At 34.4% G+C, this 14,109-nt stretch overlaps 1 protein-coding gene across 3 annotated transcripts in view; it reads right to left on the reverse strand.

Annotated features, from left to right (window-relative positions):
* The window catches only part of LOC121390197 (GRB10-interacting GYF protein 2-like), a 57,224-nt gene extending 43,461 nt beyond the window's left edge, over positions 1 to 13,763 (reverse strand). For 2 of the 3 annotated variants that reach the window (XM_041521956.1, XM_041521958.1), the window contains exons 1-7: positions 13,698 to 13,763; positions 12,227 to 12,281; positions 10,143 to 10,362; positions 8,722 to 8,827; positions 3,618 to 3,732; positions 2,639 to 2,799; positions 1,171 to 1,326 (exon numbers count right to left, since the gene is read on the reverse strand). In XM_041521956.1, coding sequence (XP_041377890.1) covers positions 1,171 to 1,326; positions 2,639 to 2,799; positions 3,618 to 3,732; positions 8,722 to 8,827; positions 10,143 to 10,362; positions 12,227 to 12,258 — 790 coding nt within the window. In that variant the 5' untranslated portion in view covers positions 12,259 to 12,281; positions 13,698 to 13,763. The remainder of the gene's footprint in view (positions 1 to 1,170; positions 1,327 to 2,638; positions 2,800 to 3,617; positions 3,733 to 8,721; positions 8,828 to 10,142; positions 10,363 to 12,226; positions 12,282 to 13,697) is intronic. The other variant, XM_041521957.1, reaches the window with a different exon arrangement.
* Between the last annotated feature and the right edge of the window lie 346 nt (positions 13,764 to 14,109).

The following is a 14,109-nucleotide window of genomic DNA, read 5'->3' on the forward strand; positions in this document are numbered from 1 at the left end:
AAGGGATCTTTTATGTGCACCATCCCACACAGGATAGCACATACCATGGCCTTTGATATTCCAGTCGTGGTGCACTGACCATCAAGTGAGTGCTTGATCACTGGGTTACGTGTAGCCCAGCAAAAGTGATGAAATACAGCTTTCAAGATCATCAAATTCTGGGCCCTGTTCTGTGAAGCGATCTTAGCACTAAGATCACCTGAAGTGTATACGGCATTATTGCACTTAAGGTGATCTTAGCACTAAGATTACTTCATGAAATGGGGCCCAGGGCCCCGTTCCACGAAGCAATTTTAGCACTAAGATCATCTTAGTGCATAAGGTAACTATGAACTTAAGGTGATCTTAGGGCTAAGATCACTTTGTGGAACGGGGCCCAGAGCAGTAAATCCACTAAAATAGTGCCAGACTACAAATACATAGATCTGTAATGGCTAACACGTTCAAGTCACCTGCTTTACTATAAATGGTCTAACAATAACAATACATATTTAAACACTATCGCTTTCGTCACAATTTATGCCCAACATTTCTGAAGCAGTCCACTGCCTACATCATTAAATAGCTATTCCCGTGTAAAAACGGATATTACATAGCTAGCAGAGAATTGCAATCCACTAATGATTGCAGGAGGCAGCTGCCAAAACGATGGATATAAATGTATGACAAATTTTCACAGGGCTTGAACTTTAGAATTTGATACCTATGGCAATTTTGAATTAGTTTTGCGATAAGTAAAATGCTCAACGACGTTAATTTTGAACCTGCCAAAAATCAGTAACTTTTGCAACAAATATAAAAACCAAAAATCAGGGATGGGAATTGGTGAACTGTAAAAAAAAAAGAGGAAATCTAGAAGGGTTCCAGAAATTCTTGAAATCCTAGGCTAAAATCTGTGCCATCCGACACATTTTGGAGGAAAGGATGATTAAAATGCGAGGAAACGCAATTTTCCACAAGAGGAAAACAGCTGATCCGAGGAGAATTCCCACCCCTGAAAAATGGTCAATTCAACCAATGACAATAATTTTTATCCGTCGGCAAAAAACTACCGTCGGTGAAGCCTCTGACCGACACCAAATCAAATTGCAACTACAGCAATTGCCGCCGGTGCCGTGGATAAGTTCGAGCCCTGTTTTCATATAGTGCAATACATATTTAAATATTAACCATCTGTATCCCAGGATTCAGTGCTCCTGCTCGTCCTAGGATTCACAGATTTGTCCTCTGGGTCACCACGCATTCTCTCTTTATACTGACCATTTATCTTTCTGTCTTGATCAAACCCTGCCCGATAGTTGGGATCCCGCCAACTGCCCTTAGCTCCTGAAAAATATACAAAACTAAATATTGACTCTTTTGCATTTTTATTCAAGTTGTAGTAATAACTTTCTGAATATACTTTTGTTAAAAAGACATAATGGCCTCATCAACTGTGTGACATTAAACAAGACAATGTCCTCATCAACTGTGTCACATTAAATAAGACATTATCGCCTCATCAACTGTGTCACATTAAAAAAGACATTATGGCCTCATCAACTGTGTGACATTAAAAGCCATAATAGCCTCATCAACTGTGTGACATTAAAAAATCCACAATGGCCTCATCAACTGTGTGACATTAAAAGAGACATTATGGCCTCATCAACTGTGTGACATTAAAAAAGACATAATGGCCTCATCAACTGTGTGTCATTAAATTATCAAATGCACCTACATTGTCATTTCATAAATCATACTATAGCAGTGCTAGATTTAAAAATTAAATATTCTGATGCTCAGAAATGATTTTGTTATGTAAACGATAAAAGACAAATCGGTATTATAAAAGCTCTGCTGACGAACTTGATAGTGGAGATAAAAGAATGTCTATTCACCCCATCAGTCTCGGACTAAAATACTAAAAAATGTCAATCTCTGACTGGAATAAAAAAAAAAAAAACATATCTATTCACCCCATCTGTCTTTGACTGGAATACTAAAAACATCTATCTTTGACTGGAATATTAAAACGCCTCTTATACTGGAATACAAATAACATCTATCTTAGACTGGAATACAAAACATCTATCTTTGACTGGAATACTAATAATGTCTATCTTTGACTGGAATACTAATAATGTCTATCTTTGACTGGAATACTAAAAACATCTATCTTTGACTGGAATACTAAAAACATCTATCTTTGACTGGAATACTAAAAATGTCTACCTTTGACTGGAATACTAAAAATGTCTACCTTTGACTGGAATACTAAAAATGTCAATCTTAGACTGGAATACTAAAAAGGTCCATCTTTGACTGGAATACTAAAAAGGTCTATCATTGACTGGAATACTAAAAACGTCTATCTTTGACTCGAATACTAAAAACATCTATCTTTGACTGGAATACTAAAAACGTCTATCTTTGACTGGAATACTAAAAACGTCTATCGTTGATTGGAATACTAAAAACATCTATCGCTGACTGGAATAATAAAAATGTCTATCTTTGACTGGAATACTAAAAACGTCTATCTTTGACAGGAATACTAAAGACGTCTATCTTTGACTGCAATACTAAAGATGTCTATCTTTGACTGCAATACTAAAAACGTCTATTGTTGACTGCAATACTAAAAACATCTACTCACCCCATCTGTCTTTGACTCCCACACGCCTCCAATCTCCATCATCATCTTCATCCTTTTCCCGCCAGTTGTCATTGCTTAGAGACCGCGTGTATTCCCTACGAACTGGAGGAATTCCATCGTCTTGACTTCTTGATGTAAAACCTCGGTCGAACTTTTTACCACTGAAAATTACAGTAACAAGTTTTGATTGCGTATTGTATTTCATCAAAGTGCAATTTGGTTTGATTTTACATCAGGAATAAAATACTGAAGTATAAATGGGGAACACAGTTTTTCACTTTTATTATAATTTACTTTGTTTTTGACACTGACAAAACCAAAACAATATTAGTGAAAATTTGGTACAAAACATCACAGGAATTTTGCTATTATTTTCTTTCTTTGACAAAACTTTAATTATACAAACTGTTTAGCTTAATGATACCATTACTGGTTACATGACATCAAACATTTGGTAATTCTGTCAGTCTTCAAAGTAAAAAAAAAAAAGTTTGTTTTGTTTAACGACACCACTGGAGCCCATTGATTAATTAATCATCGGCTACTGGATGTCAAACATTTGGTAATTCTGATTCAGACGAAACCCGCTACATTTTTCCTCATGAAGCAAGGAATCTTTTATATGCACTTTCCCACAGACAGGAAAGCACATACCACGGCCTTTGTCCAGTTGTGGTGCACTGGTTGGAACGAGAAAAACCTCAATCAGCTGAATGGATCCACCGAGGTGGTTTGATCCTGCAATGCAAGCACCTCAAACTAGCACTCTATATCTTCAAAGTAAACCTGTTACACTTTTCCACAAGCAGCACATACCACAGCCTTTGACATACAGAAATGGTCACTAGATTCCACTTCTATGAACTACCTCCCTCAAATGAGCAAAATGCCCAGAAAACTAAAACATTAATTTTAAAAACAGAGTAAGTTCAGACCAAATATTAAAAATTATAATTTTAAAGTAGCAAAGTATACTGACACTTCTTCCCAACCATCTTTATTTGTTCGCGGGGGTGGTCGACCAAATCCCCCTCCCGTCTCCCCATTCTCCAGCGACACTCCTCGTGACATGAAGCCCTCGCCGCGGCCTCGACCTGCAGATAAAACACATCACATAATGTAGACGCAGCATTTTCAGTTTCTATTGTACTAACAAATCTAAAGACGGGCCCTAATCTAGAATTACAAAAGTAGAAGTGACATATCCTTTCCAAAGAGAAAGGGGAGAAGTGTGATCAAACTAGGTGAAGTTAACATTTATTAGTAAAAAAAAATAGTGTTTTATCATGTTCAGCATTCATTTGGAACATTCTGAATTGTACCCTCGATTCGATTCGTAATATTTTGTTAAAGGAACATTCCTGAGTTTGTTGCATTGTAAGATGTTTCCGACCAATAAAATATTTCTACAATTAAACTTACATATTAATTATATTTTCTTGTTTAGAACATCAGTGTCTGTATATTCAATGTGTTTCTGGTGTCTTAATATTTGTAAGAAGCCCAAACTGGATATTGTCTTCAAATAATTTTGTACATACAAAAAAAAAATATTTTAAGAAATAAAATTAAAGTTAACCTAGTAAAATATTAGAATGATCATAAACATGTATAATATATCGCCACTAATATGTTATGCAGAAAAATATATTTGATATGTAATTACAATCGTTAAAAAGTCTCTGTTAGTCGATAACATCTTAGAAATTGCAGCAAACTCAGGAATGTCCCTTTAACAAATGCTAAAAACTTTAGTATTATGTAATTTAATTAATGTGTCACTGTTATCGGAAAATGGAAGCAATAAATTGTATTCTATCGCATTACTAAAATAAATCTAGCCAAGAATTAAACAATGCTTGACTGGTCACTGCAAACCCTACGACATGCTACTGTGATGTATAGTCTGTAAATAAAAATAAGGGTCTGATATATGTGTCAAGTGAGCCATAACACTAAACAAGTTGGTGTCTTGACATCTGTTGTGTGATTTTGTTTTTAAAATCAGATTACATTCAAACAACTTCAACTTCTCACTACTACAAATAATTCTGCAACTTAAGCCGACTTTTGGTGTAAAGTCCTACATTTTGCAGGCTAGATTAGGGCTTGTAAAGAAAATGCAGGGCTTCTAGATTATGGTAGTCCCACTCCCATTGCTAGTGATATTCAATGTTCGGTTAATAAATAACTACAATTGCCATGCCCGACAGCTAGTGAAAAACAAAAGAGCTATCAAATGCTGCATTTAAGTCTATTTTGTAAATATTAATATCCTGCCTGCAACCATACCCACCAATTTTAGTGTTTTTAATCTCTATCTCCCTCTTTACGTAACATATCTGATTATTACTATTAGTAAAATTGTATTAGGTAAAGTACGGCTAGTGAATTTTTAATTGTGGCTAGTAAATTTTTAAAATCACTGATCCCATGGCTAGTGCATTTTGTAAAAATTCTAGAACCCCTGATAAAATTACTTTCAAATATTGCTGAAGCTAGTGATGTTCCTTTGTACCTCTTATGCAGTGTTCTCACTGCTTCATTTAAGCGGGGCAGCCCGCCCCACTATTGCATTTTGCTGCCCTCCTTTATATTTCTGCGCCCCTCTTTATTTTCTCACACCTTACTATATTTTACAGCACCTATCTCTGCTATTTCCAAATGCACACTTTTTTCCATACACAAAAAATGTATCAGTCTGCACAATGGACATCAAAGGAAACAAGCTGCGTTGTGTGTACGAAAAAGCAACTGACAAAAAACTTCAGTAGCTTACTATAGTTACCGTAACATAATTCAACAGTATTTTTAACAGCCTCTATTTTGTCCCATACCTGTATCCATTTGTATATTTGATACACACAATAAACCATATATTTTATTTGAGCAATGAAAACATTTAATTTTTTATCAATTCGGCAATCTCCGATAGAAAAATCACTTCTTTGGCGCCAAATCTGTCATGTGATCAGAACGGTCATTCTGTCTTTTGTTTCCACTAACTATCGTCTGATATTTTGTCCTCTTTTGCAGATTTAATTGGTTGTAACTGATGATTTTTACTTTTTGTCATTTCTGTCATTCTGTTTATTCAGCAAATTTATATAAAATATTATAAACTTTTCATTTTTGGGGGGATATCACTGCTTATAAAAACAACAGAAGTGGTAGTGTTTATCATTAAAATCATTTATCTTGGGTGCCAAATAATAGGGATCACTTTACAAATATCTTTATTGTTCTTAATATATCTTGAAATCTTTATTAAAATAAAAATATGAAAACTTTGATTGGTTCAGCAAAATCGGAACTGCCCGTGAATGTGAGACCGACAACATCTCCGGTTCAATTAAAAGATGAGTCAGCTTGTATTTCGTATCAACTTTTTCATACGAAATACTGAGAGGGAAAATTAGGAGTATGTCTTTCCACAAAGTCAACCAACACACAACGATATATGGCAACCAAGCTTTCCTTTGTTTTTTTCTTTGTTTTTGTAAGTGTGAAGGGTGCGGTGCCGCGCAGCCGCCCTCCTTTAATTTTCACCCAGCAAGAACACTGTTATGCTTGTGTGTTAACATTGGTTGATCAGGTGCTGATTTCTATGATTTATTAAATTCTAAACTTAACAAAATTAAATGCAATTGAAATATTTTAAAGTAAATTAACACCTTTATCTTTTGAAAACTAATTTATTTCAAAGGCAATGGAGAGAAAATTAATAGTAGTAGTGAACTACTAGTTCACCAAGGTAAACATCTACGGTCCGTTTTTTTACATTTTGACATTTATTGGACCCGATGTTTACAACTTGAACAGCAAAAACAAGCGTGCTGTTTCCGCCCAGATTTCAGGCGGAATCGATACAACCATGGAATTAATTATTTCGTGGCGAAATATGAGATGTACCAATAAATATAAACACTTACTGTATAAAGAAAACTTCCCGAGTCACGTTTTACGCATAAATAGACAGTTTGTCCAAATAGTAATCCTGCATTAATCCAATTTTCAGTTACGAACAAAATCTCGAATATTCCCGCCGGCCATTGTGAGCATATTTAAAATGTGATTGAAAACTGTTGGTGGAATCGGATTATTTTAATTATTATTCGTCTCGGGTTCACGAGTTTATTCCACGATATTTAATGGAATATCACGTTTTATAATAATAAATAAATAAACTTATTTAATGAATAATATTGTTTAAAAATCAATTAATTGATAATAAATTAATAATAACAATTAAATTTAACTGAATAAAACTCCTAAAATAACTAATGACCAGTAATTATAGCTAAAAAAAAGAAATGAAATTAAAACAAAAAAGAAGAGAAAAAAAAAGAAAAAAACCTTTGAAACACATGTAAGCAATGGCCTGTAATAATAATATTTAAAAACAATTACTAAAGGAAATAATAATTTTGGAAAAAGTAAATAAATGAAGGCCTTAAAATAAGTAATGACCTGTACTAACAATCATTATTTTTTTAATAATAATAAAAAAGAATAATACACCCCAAAACTTTAATGTGATAATATTATTAACAATGCATATAATGCAACCAACACAAAGCACATATGTAGAAACAAAAATAACAAAATAAATAAATTTAATAATCAATTCCATTCAGTTCCGCAATATTTCTTTTTACTGGGTGTACGTAAAATGCTTGATACGAATAATTCTCGTTCCGCAAAATTTTCATTCCGCATTTTCGATATGCCAGGATAAAAATAGCTTTCAAATGTTTAAATGTGTCATCTTCAAACATCTAATCCTGGAAAGGTTACCAAAGGTATTGTACTTAATATTTTTGTCTAAAATTTATTAAAATATGTTGTTGTACGTGTTGAGGCTCTTAAATAAAGCACATATGCCTGATTTTATTAAATCGTGATTGCAAATGGAAAATTCGATCCAATGGATAAACGTTACGGCACAGCAATAAACATCACAATAATAAATATCGTGCCGGAGACGTTTATCTTGATGAACTAGTGAACTACCTACTACACTATATTTAAAATCTAATATTATGCAGAAACTAACTAACTACATTCATACATGTTTTATCTTGACTCAACAATCCAAACATATATCTTACATAAAGTCTCATCTCTTAAAGAGGGCAATAACCTGCCCATAATTCACTTTTAGGTATACTAACGATCACTTGACTGGGCAGAAATAATACACGCCTATAAAAAGTGTTCATAATGTGCAAAAAGGCAGAAATACATCATTTGTTTGCCTTAATATGACAATAAAAATACATTTGTCAGCTATTTCATGTTCCTATGTCCATTTAATAAAAAATAAAAAAATGTTTATCTAGGTGGGCTGTTTTTCACTCAGTTAGATATTTCAGAAGACAAGGCGTGATGATAAACCAATAAAGGTTCTTTAGTTAACTTTCTGACTACTGCAGGCAAGATATCTCACCCGACCTCATGCCAGTCGACATACTGTACACTGTATACAGTGCATTCCCCAATTCATATTAGCCGCAGTTTTGCACATGATACTCACATGAAATGATTTATTAACAGGAAACTGAAGACAACTCAACTTCCCATGTCTTTAGATTTTTAATTTTCAATGTAAAATATCTTGGAATTTTTAGTTGAAAATGTGGTTTTCGGAATTTTCAGGAATCGATGGCGGATTGTGACAGCTAATTTGAAAATACATTTGATATTTTATCAACAATGAAAATCACCAAATATTGGGATATGAATCTTAGTTAGTTTTTTTTGTTTTTATATTCTGGTCAGAAAGTTACCGATATTGGGAATAATGGACATAAATACTGGACAGCTGGCCACAAATGCCCTTAAGTAAACGCAACTTTTTAGATTTTTTGCCTAATTTTAATCAATATTAACTGATCTAAAATATAAAAATTAGAAAAATACACAAAAATAATACTTACAGATTCAAATATGAACTTTATTTTATGCATGTATATAAAACATTAAAGTGAATATATAAGTAAAAACTATAAACTTGTACCCACTCACATGGTTTTTGTCAAAAATTAATCCAGTGTCTAAAGGTTAATAACAGAAAGTAATACCTCTTCCTCTTCCTCTGTCGGAAATACCTCTGCCTCGCATAGGCGGCCCGCCACGCCCCATTCCACGCAGGACTGTCATGCTGTTCACAGACTGGGACATCAACCTCTGTGTAGATTAAAACACAATAATCAAACAACTAAATACGACAACAGTCAGGAGGTTAACAGGGCTCAAACGTAACAATTTTTCAACCACAGCATTTATTTATTTTTAATTTGTGTGGGTGAAGTGGCCCACCGACAGCAATTTTAAACTTGCAAATGGCATTTTTTTAAAGGTCACTTTTGCAGCAAATAAATATGACTTTAAGGTTAATCTATTGTGTATAGACATATTTCAAATGGTAAAATTTTAAACACTGGCAGATAATGTACACCAGATTATATTCATTTTGCTGTTTTTGAGGATTTTTACTGACTGCAGTAATTTTTATCCAGTGGCACAAACGTTTATTCAGTGATGCTCACAATCCATGGCAATTTATAACTCAATGATGGAAATTGCTGTAAGTTCAAGCCCTGTGTTAGATTGCAACAATGAGATAAGCATTGTGCCCAAATATAATCGTGCCCAAATATAATCAAGCCCAAATGGAAGTACAAACATGCGGACCTTAAAACATTTCACCTCAAGGTCACTAAAATCGGGAAACATTTTGTTTAGTATTGCATTAGAGATAGCTACACAATTGTTAAAACATTAAACAATAGTTACTAATCAAAATTTTAGAACAGTTTTCCCTTGATATGCAAAGCTTTAATTTGATTAAAATAACTTGAAATGCAATTCTGAATATTCACAACTTTTCATCTGCTGTTAATAACATTAAGGCTTTAAGAAGACTGTGCTAAGCTTTAAAGACAAAAAACATGCTGTATATATTCTGAATTGCAGAAATTGTGATGGTTTGGCATTTCACCCATGGATTTCACAAACTAGAAAAAATCTGGATAATGAATTTGCTAAAAAGCTCATTTGTGAATTTGCCTGATATCTAAACATTTATTATGTTGCCTATGGCTACAAATTTTAAATGTTAAAACATTCCCCCCCTCCCCATAATCAGACATGGTTACCAACATATTTCGCCAAATTATCTTTTAAAACTTCAAAAATCCTGTCATTTTCTAATAAAATATCAATTATTACATGAAATTATTTCACTAAATTAAAATAACATTCACCAAATTGTTTTAAAATTCGCAATTGGCAAGTACCAGGCCTGGTGCTTATAAAATGTTTTAGAGTCTAGACTCGACTCCAATAAAGAGTCAGAGACAGTAATGTCATGACAACGCCATACAAACTGTATGTGTGTGACGTCATTTGAGATTGAGTCTGGACTCTATAAAAGTTTTATAAGCACGGGCCTTGAGCTAGCACTGTCATCAAACTGTATACAGTGGTCCAGCCAACTAACCTGTTCTTCCTCGGAGAGCGGAATTAAAGCCAGTGGTTTCTGCGTTTCTTCCGAACAGACTGACGGGCACGTTAGTAAGTCTGCGGGTGTCTCATATTTCTCCTGGAACAGTGCCAGCATTTCCTCCCGCCCGTACCGGTACTCCGCCAGTTTAAACTTGCCCAGACTCGGTGTTGGTGGAGGCGAGGCAACAGTGTTTCCATCAGACAGGGCACGGAGCCTGCAAAGCAATGTAAGGAAATGTTTTATTTAACGACACACTCAACACATTTTATTTACGGTTATATGGCATCGGAAATATAGTTACGGACCACATAGATATTAACAGAGAAAACCCGCTGTTGCCACTTCATGAGCTACTCTTTTCGATTAGCAGCAAGGGATCTTTTATATGCACCATCCCACAGACAGGACAACACATACCACGGCCTTGGATATACTAGTCGTGGTGCACTGGCTGGAGCGAGAAATAGCCCAATGGGCCCACTGACGGGGATCGATCCCAGACCGACTGCGCATCAATTGAACGCTTTATCACTCACTGGGCTACATCACGCCTGCAAAGCAAAGTAAGTGCAGTGAACTATTTGTCTAAACCGAATTAAATGGGATCTCTCAAAATCTAATGCATTATTAATCAGTTTGTGTCGGATTAAACAAAATTCATCCAAGTTATTGTCACTACATTGGACTGTGCTTGTGATGGTTTGTTTACACAGAAATCCAGATTGCACAGATGCTGGTTTGGACAGTCCATAATATGCAGTAACACAAATGAAATGTTTACCTTTTTTTCATTTTTAAATGAATTTTTTCAGAACCAAAAGCAAAAGGCCTCAGTGGTTTTAGCGATACAAAGAAGCAGAATTTTTTACTAGCCCACCAGACAAAAATCTAAAGATCTACTTGTCCACCAATATTTTCACTTACAGTCCAAATAAGTTGTTCCTGTTAGTTTTAATCAAGTGCAAGGACAATGTCTTTGATTGTTCAAAATGAAACAGCACAATAAATTTTTACTTATCCGCTGGACAAACATTAAGGTACATTCTGCTTGTCCGAGCAATCATCACTTGTCAGGACTAACATACAAGTGCCGATTTCGAACACTGGGTTTGTGGACGTGCCATCCTAGAATAATTAACTACATTTTGTATATATATATCTTTTACAATCAGATTTGTTTTTCCTGGCATTTATATAGATGGAAAGTAAAAATAAAAAATATGCCAATCAGCAAAACAATTATATGTCTGAATTGCTCAGTACCGGCAAGTTTGTACTGCAACTCACTGATTTTACATCAAGTTTTTGTAAGTTAGATGTCTCATACTAACTACATGTTCATCAATACGTTCTTCCAGTAACTTCCTGTGTTATCACAATAATTTATCATCTACCACAATTTGTGGCAAATATTAACATGACTAGCTCTGGACGAGCAAAATATTTCACCAAATTGTCAATTAAACTTTAAAAATTGCAGAAATCAACAGTTATTTTCAAAAAAATGTCTAGTTATTATGTAAAATTATTTCGCCAAATGAAAATAAAATTTGCCAACTGCTTTCAAAATTCGCAATCGGCGAATTTGGCAAGTGCCAAAGCTAGCCCTTATTAATATTTTTTCTTCCACATTTGATATGAAGAGTTCAGGCGCAAAACGCGATATATCCATTTTCAGTAAAAATGAGTTTTTTAATTAGCATATATCGCGTTTTAATAATTTAAAAAAACGTGATTTACCCAATACAATATCATAAGGATCAATCATGTTTTGCAGCAAATCAGCGGGCCTACGATTAGCCCTTACTGACATACAATAATGGCTTTAACTAAAAACTAGAAAGAAAATGGTTTATATCGCGATTTGTGCCTGAACTCTTCATATTTCCCCCAACCAATCAAATTTTTACTGAACTGTGAACACTTACAACCAGATTTCGTCTTTGTTTTGGATAACATTCTGAGTAGAATTTTCACAAGATTTCCTATTAACATAGCTGATGACGTAAAAATTAAACGTATTTGCTTTGTGCCTCGACTGCAGATGGATATTGCTATAAGTTAAAATAAAATCTTACCACTCTGGACCAAACTTCAATGTGTCTGCCATTTTCTCTTCAGAATTCTAAGTATCTAAAAATATAAAGCAATTAAAATCAATAACAAGCTGGTATCTATATGAAAACATGTCTATCATTTACAGCAATGAGTAGTACTTAATTTATTTTTCATTAGTTGTCTTGTTTTTGCAATTTTTAACTATTTCCACGCCTCGCACGACCAAGCAACATTATAAAATTTTAACTATGTACACTACAACAGACCTCGTCTATTAAGAGAAGCTACATGTATCACTCTCACTCCCCTGAGACTAGTTTAAGGAGAGTTAATTTTTAGCTCCCCATAGCATGTAAATTTATATGTTATTCAGTTTGCGATTTTGGTTTCAAAACTTTAAATGTCATAAGGACTCTTCGTTTGCAAATCTTGAGAGCCCGCCACCAACCCAGCAAACTATACATTTCTCGTACAACAGAAGATACACTATATGTTTTGCAGGAAAGAGTACCGTATTTTCCCCCACTATTGGGGTATTGAATTAACCATATGAACTGGGTATTGCATTAAACACTACAAACGATGTAGTGCTAGGCCTGGATTCGAACTCCAGACCATCGGGACTGTAGCCGACCACTGTATCCACTCGACCATGCAGTGGATCAACAAGTGAAACTGCATTTTAATACTTATAAATCTCATAGGGTGTATTTTGACGGAATGAACCGAACGTGTACGGAATAAAACGAAGATTTAGTCCCATGATGCCTCATTCTGTCTTCTGTGCTATATTTCTTCCAAAAGCACCATCAAAAGCACCCGTGTGGAAGAAATTTTATACAGAATAGTCAAAATGTCTAATTTTTCAAAGGCAAAACATAGCGATACTGGATTACGAAATATAAACTTCATGTTGGTTTTACAGAACAAATTGTTTTAAAATATATTGTATATAACTATCGCTAACCCTAACCTTAAACTAATTCCAAGAAATATTTCTTTAAAATAGAGGGGGGGAAAATACGGTACTTTTGCCTGGTTTGTTAATAACAGACCTCATTGATGTGTGAAAAAATTACTCAACATAAACAATAGTAATCAAATGGAGTAATGTACAAAGTTAACAATATTTTTTTAATATAAACATCTGTGACCCAGAGAAACTGGTAATCTCCACAAAATAATATAGTTTGATACCCGTAAGGTATTTTAATTGTAGTGAATGTTCCTTTACATTTACTGCCAACACATACGTTGTCAACAAACAAAGATAAAAACAAAACATATGCCAACGTGTCTTACGACGTATTTAGCAACAATTCTTGGGGAGGGCCATGTTTAGTGTTAACTTTCGGGACTCCAGATGTCAAGTCCCAAAGTTGGCAGAAAATATACCAAACTAAACATTTGTGAAAACAATAAACATAGCTTAATTTTCTACAAGTGTGGTGCTGCAGTAGATGTAAAATATATATTGTTTAAGGCTTTTACCACTCAATGTATCGAGCTCGCTCACAAATGTGTAAACCAAGATGGCTGTTTAGCAGTAAATGTCACGTGACAGCGAAAGTTCATACATTTGACCTCAAACCTAACCGGACATAAAACTAGAACCAATTTTTTTTACGAATTACTAGTATATTCAAATAATTTATATAAAAAATAATTGTAAAATAATTAATGTCAGCGACTAGGTATGCGTTTGGGCATTTATATATTAATTCGTTTTTCAGCCGTGTTGTACATACACGCTAGTGCATGGTACACAGTAAGACGCACACTGTCTACGTCCCTTCGGACTACATACACGCGTACCTGTGTATGCACCAAATGGCCCCTCCCCAATCATACGTGCCCCCCCCCCCCCCCATTTTACATTTGCCTGTTGCCCAATAACAGTGTC

This window comes from Gigantopelta aegis, chromosome 15 (assembly GCF_016097555.1).
Source record: "Gigantopelta aegis isolate Gae_Host chromosome 15, Gae_host_genome, whole genome shotgun sequence".
Taxonomy (NCBI): domain Eukaryota; kingdom Metazoa; phylum Mollusca; class Gastropoda; order Neomphalida; family Peltospiridae; genus Gigantopelta; species Gigantopelta aegis.